Source organism: Meles meles, chromosome 20 (assembly GCF_922984935.1).
Source record: "Meles meles chromosome 20, mMelMel3.1 paternal haplotype, whole genome shotgun sequence".
NCBI lineage: Eukaryota > Metazoa > Chordata > Mammalia > Carnivora > Mustelidae > Meles > Meles meles.
In genome coordinates this window covers 4115018-4131273 of record NC_060085.1, presented here as the reverse complement: position 1 = coordinate 4131273, position 16256 = coordinate 4115018, and the positions used below count along the sequence as shown (strand labels likewise).

Here is a 16256-nt window from a genome sequence, read left to right as displayed (position 1 = left end):
CCACCCCTGCTGTTTGCCTGGGCGTTCTGGGGCCTTTCCCGCCTGGGGCCTGATGGGCACCTGGGATCACACTGGGGCTCAGGCCGGGTGTGGTCTGGCCTGCGTGAGCTGAGCTGGAGAGCTGGGATGAGGGCAGAGCATCTCCCACATGCCACCCCGAGGCGCGGTCGTAGTTTGAGGCCTCTTGCGCTCTGGGTGTCAGCCCACTTCACACACCAGTTTCGGCCACAGTCATCCTCAGAATACAGTTCTCAGGCCTCGTGTCAGGGAAGGGATGAGGAAAGAGGGGTTCCCTAATCAAATAACTTTGGAGAACATTTAGGTACACAGATTTCTTTATTGTTGATTTTCTTAACCCTTACTGTGCGGGTGTCTTGAGCCAGTGCCCCAGGGAGGGCGGCTTTTTTCACAAACTCATTCAAAGAATTGATTTTACAGGAACAAAACACCTGGTTGAGAGAATCTGGATCAAATAGTTGGCATTCGATTAACATTTTAATACTTTAGGTCTTCACGTGGCTGAGTCTCTAGAACTCTCTGCTGGTAGTTTCCCTTCGCTTGTGACAGACAGGCTGGGCTGGGCACTCAGGCAAGTCACAGAAGCCTCCTTCACTGCTCTGCTCCCTGTTCGTTCCCCAAACCGGGGTTTCAGCTGCCTGGGCGAAGGCTGCTCGTCCAGGTACATAACCAGAAGCAGTTCGACAGGAGCCGGTTGAGATCACAGGCCGAGGCCGCCGGGGTGAGCGTGGGACAGGCCTACTCGGAATGGGGTGCGCTCGAGTTGGCCTTTTGTAATGTCAGTGCTGATTTGCAGCTATGAACTTCGGTGCTCCTGGAGCTCAGTGGGAGTTAAATCTGTGTGACTGGTGCTTTCTGTCTTTGGTGGAGAACTGACGGACGCTTGTTGCTACGGTTTAGTTAGTGGGGTGGGAGTTCGTTATGACCACCAAACCATCCGTCGGTGAGGGTCGCAGTGGGTCCTGACCTCGCCAGTCCTGGCGACGTTTCATCGGCTCCAACTTCCTGCTGAGCATCTGTTACGTGTGTGGCTCTGAAGGTGCCGCGGTCCACATAACAGAGGCCCCGCTCCTCTGGGGCTCCTGATCCGGGGGGAGATGCTGCCAGCGAGGAGATGGACAAGTCACCCCCCGACAAGCTCCAGGCCCCGTGCGCAGATGCACCCATCGCTTTTCATCAGGTATTTGACCCCGTGGTTTTCTGCCCCTGGCTTCCTGTTCGCCATTTTTCCTGTAGGGCCTTGCACAGAGTCAGGGCTTAGTAAATATCTGTGCGAGGACACGGCAGCTGGTGTTACAGGTGTGAGGACCTGCAGAGGGGTCTAGTTCAAAGACTTACTGGGCGGTCCTTCCTGGAGCACACCGGCTGCTGGCCCAGAGCTGTTTCAGATGCCGGATCCGTGGTCCGTCAGCCTCCCTGACAGGTAGCCTCAGTGTGACCCGGGGTGGGGTAGAAGCCAAGAGCATGCCCTGGGGGCCCAGGGGGGCAGCTCAAACTGGGAGCTTCCTGCAGGGTACAGCGCGGGGACCTGAATGAGTGTTAGCCCCGGAAGAGAAGATGAGAGTGTGTTCCGGGCAGAAGACCAGACGTATAACGGAAGCACGGGGCGTGCAGGGGACAGCGGGCCCTTCAATGTCACCGTAGGGGTCCCGCCAGGGTGGCCTGTTGGAAGGAGCTCCGTCCCTAGTCTGGGGGGCAGTGCTGAGTTTTAAGTCTGTGTCTCACACCATTGGCCTGGCTGCTCTGCGAAGGGGGACTGAAGGGAGTGAGAGCGGAGGCGGGGAAAGGAAGGTCTTAACTGCAGTAGTGATGCCTCGGCCAGGAGTCAGTGCGGGGCTCCGCGTGGGCCTCACCGGCTTCCAGTTCTCCGGGAAGCTGCTTTCAGAGCTCCCACCCCACGGCCCTCCTGTGGCCTCTGTCCACCCCCGGCTGAGCACCGCACCCGCTTGCATGCGGTTTTCTTCCGGCAGACGGACCTCTCCCAGCTCCTGCTCAGACCCTGCCCTGTGGCTTTGTCCTGCCCAGAGACCAGAGGCAGCCCGGACCTCTCAAGTTTGCCCAAATCTCTGCAGCCCCTTCTGGGTGCCTGCAGGTCAGCCGCCACAAGAACGTTTTTCCCCTATCGTCCGCATGGTTCTCCCTCTGTTCTCGTCCTTCCTCGGTCGCCTTCCATCCGTTTCTCCAGCTTATCAATGCCGAGTGCTGTTCTTTGACCACAGGGCAGCCAAGGGAACAAGGCGCGCTCCGACCCCATGGATTTGATGCCGTAGTAGGGGAGACAGAGCATAAACCCGTAATGACTGCTCTCTCTGATGGTGGTACCTCCTGTGAGAGAACGTGTCTCTGCTCCACTGCCAGGCCAGGCAAGGGTTCGTCTACCGAGTATCGTGTGTGTTGAAGTCTGCAGCGGCTAGGCCTCGCCCCTCAGGCTGGAGGTTGTTTGAGGACAGCAGCGGTTAAGACGGGCTTAAGCAAAAATGAGCGTCTGTTGGCTTACCTGAACAGCCAGCGGGGGTGGGGTTAGCTTTAAGCTGTGCCGACCCCGCCGTGTCCCCAGGATGCAGGTTCCTCCCCCGTCTGCAGCTCTGCTTCCCGCTGGATCGACTCTGGTCCAAGGTCCCTTTGGTGACGTGAGACCGACCGCTCACAGTCCCGGGGTTGCCTCCTGCCGGCCCTGCCGCCGCAGCAGAAGCAGCACCCCCTTCCCCGGTAGCTCCAGTAAAAGTCCCATCCACTGCCAGCGGCCTGGCCTTACCACGTGCCATGGTGTCCCCTGGGGCCGGAGTACCAGGTACTCTCCTCCCCGGACCCAGAGCCAGGGGCGAAGGAGGGCTGGTTCCCTGAAGAAGTGGGGGACCGGAGGGATGCTGGGCTGGGAGTTCCTCCCCGTGTGCCTTCACTCGGCCGCTGGCTGGGTCAGACGCAGAAGTGAGCTGAAGGGCAGTGGTGGAAGTGAGGCGGACGCGCCGCTGCCGTCCAGAGCGCCTCCCGCATTCCTTGGCTGCCATTCACCGTCTGGCACGGCGCCTCCATTCCCTCCTTCGTCGGGTTTGTCGGGCAGCACCAGCCCCCATGCGGGGAGAGGGCTGCTTAGGGAATCACGGCAGTGGGGCAGGCGGCGTCCGGGCCTTCCCCATGGGTGAAGGTCGTCCTCCTGCACAGTCCCAGCTGGCGGCAGGGGCAGGTGGCAGAGGGCTGCGGATGCGGCTGCCCGGGGACAGGAGGCCGAAGGGGTTGCCTGACAACGGCAGGTGGCGCCGCCCTGGGCTCGTCACGGGACCAAACAGTTCAAGGGTTTCTTCCCTCAACAACTGGGCAAGATGGACTCGGGTTTTTTTCAGCTCCTCAAATTCTTTTTTGTGGCCGGCGATCTTGCTTCGAGATCCATGCGGACTGTCGGGTGCCTCAGCAGGGTAAGCGCGCCGCAGGCCATGAGCTGTGTGGCCGGAGGCGGCCGTCCGGTCCGGCTACCCCCAGGCCCCCCGCTGGCCTCGAAATCGGAAAAACCTAAACTAGTCTCCAGCATTTGAAATTGGGGAGTGCCACGTAAGAGCTGACCCCTCTGCGCCTCGTCCCTGCAGGGCGAGCGCTGGTGGCGCTGGGGGGCAGCCGCGCCCTGGGTGCCCCACAGCCTGCTGCGCTGCCCGCGGCCCTCCCCCTGGCCTGGGGCGGGGCTCTTCTCAGTGCGTCTTGAAACCTTTTTCCTGGTGTATAATAGGCACGCGGAAAAGTGCACACACCCTAACATTAGGTGCCGGGTTCTCACAAACGACACGCCCACGCAGCCGCTTCAAGAAACCATTTTCTGAGCGATTTGATGTTCTTCGGAGTTACCAGTTTTATTTTGGGTTTGTTTTTTGTTTTTAATTTATTACAAACAAATGTAGCTTTGTTAACTGTATGACTGTAGTGTTGGGGGGAAAAAAACCAATTTTTCTTTTTGCAGAAAAACCTGCCATTGCTCCGCCCGTCTTTGTGTTTCAGAAGGATAAAGGACAAAAGGTAAGGGGCCGGTATGTTCTCTCTTCACGATTACTCTGATTTGTTTTATCCCAGAGGGCTCTCCCAGGTTACACGGCCAAGGGGGCCAAGGGCGCTTCTGTCTTTCAAGCCACCACACGGAGCTTGAAGGGAAAAGGTCCTGTGGCTTCAAGTTACCATGTGAGAGGTTAAGACGGGCGTGTGTGGAAAGGGCTCAGATTTCTTGCTTTTAACAGTGGCAGAAAGATAGTTTCTAATCTCTAATGCTTTGTTTTAGAAAGAATGTACATTAAGAGTAGAAGAGAAGAGGTAGACGGAAGAGGGGAGGGAAGGAGGAAGAGTATGGTGGGTTAAGGGGGAAGACATCACCTTTACAGATTTCAGGGAGATGCTCTGAGCCCAGCCAACTTGGCATAAACGCACTTTGAGGAATTACTGGTTGGCTTGCGTTATGTATTTACCGTCCATCTTTGTTACACATTGCTTTCCCCTCTTGGATTTTAAATGCCTTGGTTGCCCTGACGTGGGGAATACTTTGCCCAGTTCGTAGCAGTGAGCTAACAGCTTCTTAAAGTCCTGCTCTGTGTGGCGGCAGCGTTCCGACGTCACGTGCGCTCTTTACCTAGAAGTCCTTGACGATTTGGCAAAATCAGTGTGGAAGGTCCGGGTTGTGTCCAGAGTTAGTTGGTGTTCTGCGGTCGACGCTTCCCAAGCTTTTAAGAAGGACTCTGTCCAGCAAATGGATGGTCCCTCCCACCCCTGCCGCAGGACAGCAGATGTGATGTAATACCCCTTACCAGATTTCAGAGGGAGGGACCAACGTGCCGCGCTGGGTTCTGTGTGTTTTGAAATCCGTTTGCATCTTGTTGATAAGAACAGCATTTTGAGAGAATGCTCTGGTAGATCCCCAGTCCCCTGGCAGGGTGGCCAGCTCTGAGGTTGGGGGCTGCTGCTCTGGCGATTTGGGATTCCTAGAAGCTCAGCTGCGGCTCCTAGATCCCATCCCTCAGCCTGAGGAGAGAGGCCAGACTTCTGTGTGGCCCACATTGTCCTGGACTGCATTCAAGTACTGTGCCAGGAAGGAGCATGCGTGTGTGCAGGGGGGCAGGAGGGAGAAGTGGCTGCCCAACCACCCCCACAAAACGGACCCCCTTTCAGCGTAGCTTCTGTATGAGCCAGGGCTGACCTGCTAGGCTTGCTCTCACATTAAACTTTCCCATTGTTCATTCTTGTGCTAAAGAAAGAATCATAACACCCGAGGAAACATTCTTCCTACTCTGTTTCGGTTTTCCAGGTGGTAATTTCAAGACACATCAGCCTCTGCGGTTTCCTCTCCCATGGGCCCTGACCAAGACATATCACTTAATTACATGTATTTTTATCATTTGTCTTTTGGAGCTTCCGTCCCTGTGAAGGGGCTGCGTTTCTGCTAGCTTTTAGAAATGCCCGTGTTCAGTTTCTGTTTTAGATATGAAAGTTGCTTCTCTCAGGATTTTGTAGAATTTTGAATTTTATTATGATCTTTTGAACCACATTTAAACGGGTCAGCAAACTAATCAGACCTGCCATCACCGCCTGTTTCTATAAAAAAGTTTTATTGGCACACAGCCATACCTTTCCTTCTGCGACAGCAGAGTGCAGTAATTTGGATGGAGACATACGGCCCACAGAGTCAGAAATAGTTTGTAGCTGACCCTTTCTTTATAGAAAAAGTTTGCCAACCCCAGACTTAAAACAAGCAGTAGGAATTAATAATTCTTTAAAGCTGAGACATTTGGACAACCAGCAGGACAAAACACTAAAATGTAATATTTGGCTGATTTTAAAATATTTTTTAAATTACTTGTTTCCACACCAGTACTATTTTCACAGCTGAGGTGGTCCTTGTCTGTGGCCTTGTAATTCAGAGGCTGACTCGTATGTGTTGCCTGCGGAAGGTTGGGGCAAAGTTGCATCCGACGAGGAGCTGGGAAACTGCTCGTGGTCATCTTAAAATGTGCAGATGTAGTTCTTATCAAAATACACACTCAGAGCCAGCTCTGAACGGGCTTCTAAAAATAACTGCTCTCCGGCTCTTCGGGGCTCAGCCCTCCGCTCCTGTCGTGCCTCTGGGACAGCACCGCCAGCAGGACACGGGGAACCTCCGTGTGTGTACGAAAGAGGAGCCTCCCGCGAACCGTCCGCCGGGGCGGCTCTCTGAGCTGCTGGGTGGAGAGTGGCCAGGCAGAGACGGAATCTTCCTTTCTTTCTCTGCTGCTTAGGACAGCTCGGAAGTACGAGAGCAAGCCGCGTTTGTTTCTCCTCGGCTTCCCGTTTCCAGGGAGATGGGCAGGCAGAGCTGCAGGCAGCAGCCGTGGCATTTCAGACAGAAATGGGGGTTTGAGCCTCTTTCAGGTCCTGTGTCTCTCGCCGACCTCCAGCCCGTCTGCCCCTCAGCCCGCAGAGGCAGAGCGGGGAGCAGGCTGCATGGGCTGCCGTGGCTTGTTGCCCCTTTTCTCTTCAACTTTGTATTTCAAAATACTCAGGTCCTCAGAGAAGTTGAATGAATGGTACTGTGGACATTTGGGTGTCCCTCCCCAGGCCTCACCAGTGACATCTTTGTCGTAAGTGCCAGAAGCACACGACTCCAAGTGGCCCCCATCTGCTGTTTCTCCCCTAACTCCTGTCGGCGCTCCCGGGGTGAAGACCGCTGCTCTCTGTGGCCACTGCTGCTGTCACTCCTAAGAAAAATGATCGTGAAGTCAGAAATGTCCTTTAGTGTATATAGTCCATGACTGTGTTGTCCTGTCACCAAAATGTTCCTCACAGCTGTGTCTTGAGCCATTTCTTGATCCACAGTGATCAGGAAGTCCCACCGTCAGCTGTGGGACCGCCGGCTTCCCTTTCAGCGAGCAGTCTCTAAACCAGCCGGGGGGCTGCCCTTCAGAGCTCGTGGCCCCCCTGCCCAGGAGACACTCCACAGGCCCCACTGTTACTACTGAGTCCTGACTGACGTAAAAGATTTGAAATCGGAAAAAAAACGAAGCTGCTAGCCCAGGTGTTTTGTTTTGGTTTTGGTTTTTGTTCAGTAGCAAAGTCACTTGGCGTTTTCTGTCCTTTCCATCCAAGGCCCAAGTTGCGTTTATAGCAGGCTGCGGATTGGTGGCGGCAGCCGCCAGTGGTATCGCCGGACAGGCTGTCAGAGCCCCCGTTCCCGTTAGAGAAAACGATTCACGGTTTGACCTCCAGTCCTGATGCCTAAAGCCCCGTCCCAGAGCCCTGCTGACAGTGCGCCATTTCCCGTCCTGCCTTCCACGTTCTCACCCTTCCTCAAGAGGGCGCTCTTCGTGACCGCTTGCATTTATGCGTTTCTGGTTTTAGTGGCAAAAATGAAACTTTTTTTTCCCCTTAACTGCCTTGCATGGAGACGGTTTTGGTTTTGTTTTGTTTTGTTTTTTTCTTTTTGATGTGAAGAGACTTCGAATCTTAGAAGGTAGTAGTTTCATTGACTGTGACGACTGTTTCTTCCGGATACTTTATCTTCCAAAAGCTTACTCGTCTGAACAGGTGAGGTCTCACGTGCAGGGTGTCGTCCGTTTGTGAGAAAGACAGAAAGCCATTGCAGAAATGCTGTTGAGCAGGAAGTAAGGCTCCCTGAAAGTGCTGCCACAGAACGTCTAGACCTCCTCTGGAAGCCTACTGTTGATGCAGCAAGCCTATCCTGTGTGCACCGGTTTATTTTTGGATTTTTGTCAGCCATGTGAGTTTCAGGATGATGTCAAAAGCGACCAAAATCTTGATGTCTGATTTTAACAAACATGTTGAGGAACTACAGGTCCTGTCTTGGTTCTCTAGAGCTCACTTTTCTTGTCCAGCAAAGTCACTCGGACCCAGGTAGAGAGTGCTGGATGGCGTCTGTGTTTCTTTTTGGTCCTCTAGTTTGGGCTCCATTTCGAGTTCAGCACCACCAGGGCACTTGAACACTTACGCTCAAAAAGCAGGGGTTAAAAAAAGAAAATCCCCTGTGGTTCCAATTAGAGATAGGCCGTTTTCTGTAGAGCTCTGGGTTTAATTTTTCTCTTATCAGGTGTTGGTGCTTGGACCAACCTTCATGTCCTGAGTAGGTTGGAGGAACAGCTTGAGAAGAAAGGCCTTTGTGCGTGTGGATCTCCCCTGGATAGGAAGAATAGAGTTTGGTGATTTTTTAGGTGTGTGGATGAGTTAACATTTTGTTTCTTTTGCCTTCCTCAGAATGTTTGAAAGTTCTCTTAAATCCTCTTTACAGAGTTCCTTTCATCCATCAGGCTCACCTTTAGGAACTAGCCCCCAAGCCCCGTCTAAAGAGGTTTAAGTCACTTCACACTTGGAAGAAACACGGCCAGGTCTGTGGAAAGACAGGGCAGCCACGTAATTCAAAAAGCGGGAGAAATGGCTCCGTGTTGCAGACGGTGCCGAGCAGATCTGGGGACCGGAGCCTCTGTGTTCCAGGACACAGGCTTCTTAACCCATTCCTCAAGAAAGGAGTCAGCCACAGGGCTCTGGGTCCTCGGGAGCCCCTCCAGAGTCCCAGCACCTCGAAGGAAGCTAGAAGTATTGGACTTCCAAGGACAAAAGACTTCCAGAACCAGCTTTCTCTTGCCCTGTCTGTTTTCTAAATACACCCTTGCCGAGGTGTTCAGGGTGACCATGGGAGAATTCTAGGCCAAGGGGCTCCTTCCTCCACCTGAACTCCCCAGGTGTCTGCCAGCTGGCTTGGTCACCACACATCGGCACTCACTGAGTGCCGAGAAAGCGTTGCCTTGATCTCAGGTATAAGCAGAACAAATTGGAAGCTGCAGGAAGCACTCTAGCAGAATGAAGAAGCTGTGGACCCTCCACGCCCCATTTTGTAGCTGTGTGCTATTCCAGGCCTGCCTTCCCCACCTTAGTGGACAGACATGGTGCTGAGGGCCGACTTTCCCATCAGTATTCTTGCAGAGATGGGTCCTTAACCCCTAGGGACAATCAGACATAATCGCCCCTGTCCCCCTCTGATAGAGCCTCTGCCCCCATTTTGGTCACCACGAGTGTTGTTCCTCACGTTCAGCCCATAAGCACCGTAGCTCTGTGCTGCCTGCTTTTCCGAAGGGGGCCCAGGCCTCCCGCAAAGTTAAACCGCAGCCAAATCCACGTTCATTTTCCGTTCTTCCATTCTGGAGGGCCAGTTTTGTGGAGCAAAACAACAGCACTTGCCAGCTTTCTTGGCTCGTCCTCCCAGGCAGGAGCTGCTGAAGCCTGAGCGTCTCCAGCCCTTTGATCCCTGCCCACCCCCGTCCCATGTTGCGGCCTGTATTTACATTGAAGGAAAATTGTCTTTTTTGCTCCCAGTCCTCTGCAGAGCAAAAAGACTTGTCGGATTCGGGAGAGGAGCCTCGGGGGGAGGCTGAGGCCCCCCACCATGGCACGGGTCACCCCGAGTCAGCTGGTGAGCATGCCCTAGAGCCTCCTGCCCCCGCTAGCGCTTCCGCCAGCACTCCTGAAGCCCAGCTTCCTCCTTTCCCGCGAGAACTGGCAGGGGTAAGTCCGCCTCCACCCAGCATTCCACAGCCTGGGGGTCCCAACCCAGATCAGCCCCTTTCCCTTCGGGTTCCTCAGATCTAGACCCTAAACTGCAAGCAGCTGATGATGACTGAAAACGTGATCATGATCTCTGCAGCTCCCTTTAATTCTTGGTGCCAGAAAGTCAGGACAGATGGAGTCCCCTTTTACACGGAGACTTTCTGAATGGGGGCATATGTACACCCATAGCAAGGACCTAATCCTGTTTCCTGAAAGAGACATGAGGGGTCGAAAGAGGGATTGAATAATGGGCTAGAACCTTCCAAACCAAATTCGTCCCCCTCTCTGTCCTTCCTATAGTTCTTTGTCCTCTCCCTGAATTTGGGCATTCAGGTTCAGGGTCTTAGAAACACCAGAAGCCCCGACTTCCTTGATCTAGAGGAAAAGGAGGTGTCTAAGGCAGACTGCTTTGCAAGACCAATTGTGTTTGGACTGTGGTTAGGCTGTGAACTGCTTGTCTTCAATCAAAGCAGGAAGAAGAAAGGACTCTTCCTTTGAATCCAGAGGGAATCCCTTGAGCCCTTTATCTTTGTATTGAGAAGGCTTTTGAAGATTATAGGTGGAGAAGATTGTGAACTCTCGAGAACAAGAAATGTCTTGAGTGTTTGGAGGTTGATAAAATGGGAAAGGTAAACATCATCCTACATTCAGGATTGAAAACCATGTGGGTGCCTAAGCCCCCCCATTCTCGTGGCAGGGAAAAATGGCTCCCAGGCAAGCAAACAAGGGGCCCTGCTGTGCACACCAAGCACTGGGCAGCCATCCAGGGCGTCACAATCCCAGACATCAGTGATCCCCTGTGTTCTGAAGGAAATCACTAAAATTCAGTAACAGCCCCCAGACCCTGGGACACCCAGGAAGAAGTGAAGGTGAGGTTGGAGGCCAATTTTAACATTTTGGAGCGGAGTCAGTGCATGGTGGGAAAAGAAGGAACCGTCTCTACCACGTGCCAGGTAGGAGTGAGGGGGCAGTCCCTCGTGGCATACAAGTGGGTTTGGGCCCAGTAAAGACTCCAGCCGGGAGGCACTCACACCAAAGTGTCGTAGGGGCGCAGCCCTCCTGAGAGCACTAGACTGACAGAGCAGGAATGAGGAGGTGATCGCTTTCTCGGTTCGGGGCCAGGCAGCTCCGGGAACCTTCTCCTGAGTCGGTATTAGGAGTTACTGTGCCTTCAGCCTTTGCAAGCACAGGAAATCGTGTTCTCAGTTCCCTGAAAACAGATGACCTTCAGGTGGATCTGCCCAAGAGGCTCGGGGCGTTTTGCGGCTGCCTGGTTTGAACGGCACGCTCAGAGAGCAGCCTCGGACCGAGGGGGCTGAGGGCTTTCCATTGCGAGTAGCAAACGGGGTAGGTCACAGAGGTCGAGGCCCAGCAGCTGCTGCTCCAGAGGCACCTGGGGGGGGGTCTCACCTTCTGCTTGTGGCTAGGCCAGATGTGGATTTCTGAGGCCTAGCCAGTGGGACTTGACTTCTCAGTTCCTGTGGACTCTGGGTCAAAGGCTCTAATCCCAAGAAATTCAAACCATCCCCAGCCCTGCCCTGGAAGGTCAAGTGTTAACAGTAGGGAACCTCAGGCTGGGTTGTGGGTCACTGTAGGAGGAAGGCAGGACTGGGGGGAGCGGTTGATGAATGTACCAGCAGAGCGGCGAAGGCCATGCGCGCGACATACACACGTGCTCTCAGTCCCGAGAGTGCCACTGTCACGTCATTTGGTGACAGCTCTGAGCCAACCGGGGCTCGCCGCCTTGGGCTTTCAGCGCAGAAGACTCTAGCTTGTTGTCTCTGACTCCCATTAACCGGCGTTCTTTAGTGATTGGGTGTGTTCAAGGCAGAGTAAGTGTCTTTTAGGTCAATTAGGGCATAACTCAGGGCCGATGGAACCCGATTCCAGCTTCCTCTCAGGCTGCCGCGTTTCTTTGGTTAGCTCGGACTGGTCGCTTTTGCAGCCAAACAGATTGGGATCTCGCCCCGTACCACACTGGAATGCAGGAGACCTCCCACCTTCACCCAGCCAGTCGCGCCCATCACGTTCAACGTTCACTCTGTTCTTTATTGCTCGATCCCCAGAGGGAATGTAAAGTTGCGAGTTCTTTATAATAAATCGTGACCCTCTGAACTGGTGCTTACAGAGGACGCGCTCATCTTTCAGTCTCCCCAGACGCTGGCCATCGAAGACTCAGTACCGGGAACAAGCCTCTATATATCAGACCTCCTGGTTCTCAGAAGACAGCTTGGAGTAGACCAGACCATGTCCGGATTAAGCTCTCTGATCCGGAGAAAGCAGGCAGCTCTTAGTGCTTACTCTGAGCCTGGCTTAAGTCCCCTGGACTGAAGCTCAGAGCCTAAGCCTTGTGGAGCCTGAAATGTGTTTATTAGACCCACCAGGAAGCTTAGACAGGTTCCGGCACCAGCCCCCTCCCTGGACAGCTTCCCTCATCTTCCAGCTTCTGCACGGGATTTGACCCTCATTCTGCTCCCACCTGACATTCAGAGCTTTGGAGGCCACAGCTCTTTTTCTTTCTCAGTGTCTGCCTTTTTGGTCAGGACTTCTGAGCCGGTCATCTGGGTAGCAGAGTGAACAGCGTGGGATGGCCAGCGGTCCATTTGAAGACAAGGACGAGTCAGCGGGCTCCTCCCGTGGTTGATTTTTCGTCCTGGGCATCCATTTTCCTGCAGCCACAGACAGCAGGCTTTATCACCGGTCAGTCCGTATCGAGATCACTGAGGCCCAGGCAGACCACATGGGGATCTGGCGCGGTCTTGTTTTCTGGTCTTGTCTGCGAAGTCAGGAAGGCCCCAGGTGCTGTCAGTCCCGCTTACCGTCGCTGTGTGTCTGTGTGTCATCTTCTGAGACACAGCGTCTAGCTCCATTCCTCCCCCTGGACTGGCCTGGCACCTTTGTCCTCCTTGAGGCCACACCAGGCAGCCTCATGCGGGCCATGTTCTTTCAGGGCTTGGGAGGGAGGGGAGGAATCCTTGGTAAATGCTAGCGATCGTCAATTTTCAGTTTCATCCTTTCATCCGAAGCTGCCCACATCGGCAGTTCCGGGCCCCCGTTCTGGGTTAGACGTTACCATCGGTTTCGTACCGGGCAAGGATGTGCACACCTCACGGAGTGAGCCACTCCCCTGCGGTTCCCATGGCTCTGAGGAGGGCAGGCTGCCCCTCCTGCCGTCCCCCCCCCCCGCCCCCCGCCCCCAGCAGCCGCCGTCGTGGGGCTTTGCGCCTTCTATAAGCCCACTTCGCTCGCTCGTGCTTCCTGACACCCAGGAAGTGCACGGACGGACTCTCCTTGGGCTGCTTTCTTTGCTGCCTCCTTATGTAGAAGTTGGTGTGGATCATGTTCATCATGTGGTGTCCCAAACGGGCACTGAGCCCAGTGTCACCTAGGTATCATCCCAAAGCCCTAATCTTCACAGAGGTGGATTCTCGCGTGGGAGGAGGCAGGGGCGGAAATGGGACTTTGACACCTGCTTCTGCGCTGGCTCCTCCGCAGAGAGGAATCCCGGAAGCCTGCTCGCACAGTCGTCCTCACATGAGTGGCCGTGGCCGTGGCATTGGATGCAGACTTCCAGGCTCTGAGGGTTGCGGCTACAGGGCGCACCCCGTGTGTATCCCAGGCATTGTTCTCAGCTGACCCTGGAGTGGCTTTTCTCCCTCGCTTGGGGTGAGGGGTAGCCCCCGACCACCAGGCTGCTGGGTGTGCACAGAGTGTGTGTGGAGCCAGCATTGGCCTCGTTTGGGGCTGGGGTGGCGTAAAGGGGAGTTGCTTCACCCCAGACCTTTCCCCGTTGGGAGAGAAGACAGCACGAGACACCAAGACAGCAAGCTCAGACCTTCAGTGCAGTTGCGGGGATAGGAGATGCAGACATCAGGCTTCTTCTCACTCCGGCCACTGTTGAGGATTTCTAGAAGAGTCGGTGTATCCAAAGGCAAGCAGAAATGACTTCCTCGTGCATTCTGTCTCCTTGCTTCCTTGTGCTAGTTCCTACTGAGGAAAGCTGCTGGCATCAGTTTCCTCACTGCTTCTGAGTTAGCTAGTTCAGACCGCACAGGGGATTCCAGCAGCTTCTGGAAGGTTCTCCCTGGTGGTGTCATTTCCTGTGTTGTCCTCCCCTGGCCTTGGCCTCTTAGCCTTTCCGGGACCAAGAGGCCAGTCACATGCCTTTTAGAGGAGATTTAGAGTGTGGGTTTGAGGGTCTCCTGGATCTGAATCTTGTCTGGCCAAGCACTTTTCTCCAGGTCGCTGAAGGAGCTATGGCCAATCGGGCTCCACTTACTGCAGTGCACACAGGCCGGTCGTCCTTGCGCACGGCCTCCTGGGGGTTGTGCGCCTGAGCTGTGAGCAGAGCAGCCAGACAGACGCAGCAGATCATTTCCAGCTGGGACACAAAACAGGCTAGAGGCCCGAGGGAGGCTGGGCGGTGAGGTGGAGAGGAACAGCTTCCACTCGCTGGGTGGTAGGGCAGCGAGTGAGCACGGGCTCACCCTGGCGGAGGCTGGCGGAGGCCTTGGTGAGGCCGCACTGCACAGACCTGCAGGAAGTGCGCTCCCGGCCTTGGGGGTGGCCCACGCAGAAGGGACGTGGAGGCAGGAGCAATGCTGGCGTGTTCGGAAGACAGGAAGGAGACAGAGGCTGCAGCGGGGACAGACAGCAGGGGACACAGAGGCCTCAGCTCCTGGTCTGGGCCCACTTCTGGGCAGGGGCCCCTAGCACTCATCAAGTTCTAAAGGAAACTCAGATTGCTGGGAGGTTTGGGGTGTTGTTGGCATAGATAAGAAAGTTACGTGCCATTAAGAGCTCCAGAGTACACAGAGCTAAACGGACAGAACTGAAGGGAGGAGAGACGATTCAGTCATAACCTTGGAGAGCTCAGCACCCTACTTTGGTAGTCAGTAGAGCATAGGGACAGGGTGAAGAGAGAGGGCCTGGACAGCACTCTAAACCCAGCTGGCCTAGCGAGCTGTCTGCCCTGGGGAATGCCAAGGGCACTGCTACAGAGTGCCCGGGACATCCTCCAGGTCAGCAGACCATTCGCTAGACCACAAAACAAGTTTTGATAAACTTAAACTAACTGAAATCATGCCAGGTCTTTTCCAACCACAGTGGAGTGAAATCAGAAATCTGTAGATTTCTGGAAATCCACACACGTGGAAATGAGCCCTGCTAGCCAGCGGGGTAAAGCGAAGGTAGGTGTGGAGGTCTCTTGGGGTCGAGGTGGGGGAGGCGTACCCTTTTTGGCAGCTGAGGAAACAGGAAGCTAGAGTCTGGCCAGCGCTCAGGGCCACTGTTCTGCGTGTAACACGGGGACCCATGCCTTAGCGGCATCTCTGAGGCCCACAGAGGGCTGCGATGTGTGTCCCTTCGCTGAACAAATTCCAGGTGAGCTCCTGCTGTGGGCTGAGGGCCAGTGACCTCCTGGAACTCGAGCTCCTGGGGACCCTGGCTCAGGTGACACTCAGAGTGAGAGGTGCAGGGGGCAGGGCTGAGGGGTTCTCATGTGAGAAGCCAGGGAAGAGTGAGCAGAGTGAAAAGAAGTCAGCTGACGAGGGAGGGGTATTCACAAGGCCATTTCGGGATCCCAGAGGTCGCTGTCAAAGTGGCAGATCCCACGGGATCCGAGAGGCTGTCTCTTGTGGGACTGGTGCAGCCGGGATCCACTGAATGACGGTGGAGAGGCCAGTAGCCATGGGACCAGAGCTGGGAGTGGGCCCAGCCACTGTGAAGGAATAGGAAGGGGCTGCCCGATGACTGCACCTCGGGGATGTCCCCCAAGGAAGGGGGCAGTCCCGAGAGAAAAGGCCTGCTGTGCCTGTGGCTTGGCTCTGGGTTATCAGATGCCACCCCAGGCCTGGACCCAGGGAGAGGAAGGCACGGCCAGAGTATGGGTCTCGGCAACACCGCCAACGCTTAGTCCTGGGCTCGGGACCCTCTTAACACCCACCTGGTTTGCCCACCCTGACCCCTCATCTGGGTCCCTGGGGACATGACTCCACATCCTGACTTCCCAAGGGCATAACATCCAGCGGAAGTGAGCTCGCTGGGAGAGCCCCACCCCCCACCCCCCACCGGTCCACATGTCCACGTGTCCGCCTTGGCTGGGTGTCAGGTCAGATGGAAGGCTGCCTCACCTGCTTATCTCTGTGGCCCGTCCATCTCCCTGCGGCGGTGGTGCTGGCACCCCCGTATCCCAAGGAAGGAGACAGAAGCCTGGGCGAGAGAAATGATTTGCCCGAGGTGTACCTTCAGGTGTCAGAGCTGGGAGAAAGTGAGCTCTGCGGGCCTGCCAGAGGGCTCAAGCACCTTCGCACTCTGCTCTCATGGTTCCGCTGCCAGTCAGTGCCCAGCTGGGGCATGGCGGTACCTTCACAGTCACAGTTGCCCTGAGACCCGTTGGCCCCCTGTTGTGTTAGGAGGGGTTTGTTTCCCAGGTGCTCTGAGGGACGGCCTCCTCGCAGCCTTCTGATCCCCCCTTGCAGGCGTGGGGACACCAGGCTCCCTTTCACGGAGGCTTGCATTTCCAACTCAAACCCAAGTTGTTGGCCCACTTTGGAGGAGAGTTCAGGTTGGGATCCTTTTCTCTCCCTGTCTCTTGGGTCGGGGTCCACAGACTCTGGGCCTCTGTCTGCAAACTAAGACGGTGACGTATGCACGTGGCCCTTCACGGAGACGGTGCCGCC

The 16256-nt window shown here is 55.3% G+C and overlaps 1 protein-coding gene across 9 annotated transcripts in view; it reads left to right on the top strand.

Moving 5' to 3' along the window:
- Nucleotides 1-16256, top strand: part of RANBP3 (RAN binding protein 3) — a 51558-nt gene that overhangs the window by 14894 nt on the left and 20408 nt on the right. For 5 of the 9 annotated variants that reach the window (XM_045990198.1, XM_045990197.1, XM_045990199.1 and 2 more), the window contains exons 2-3: nt 3965-4020; nt 9346-9534. In XM_045990198.1, the coding sequence (XP_045846154.1) occupies nt 3965-4020; nt 9346-9534 (245 nt within the window). Of the gene's footprint in view, nt 1-3964; nt 4021-9345; nt 9535-10049; nt 10206-16256 lie in introns of those variants that run through there. The other 4 variants (XM_045990204.1, XM_045990203.1, XM_045990200.1 and 1 more) reach the window with 2 other exon arrangements.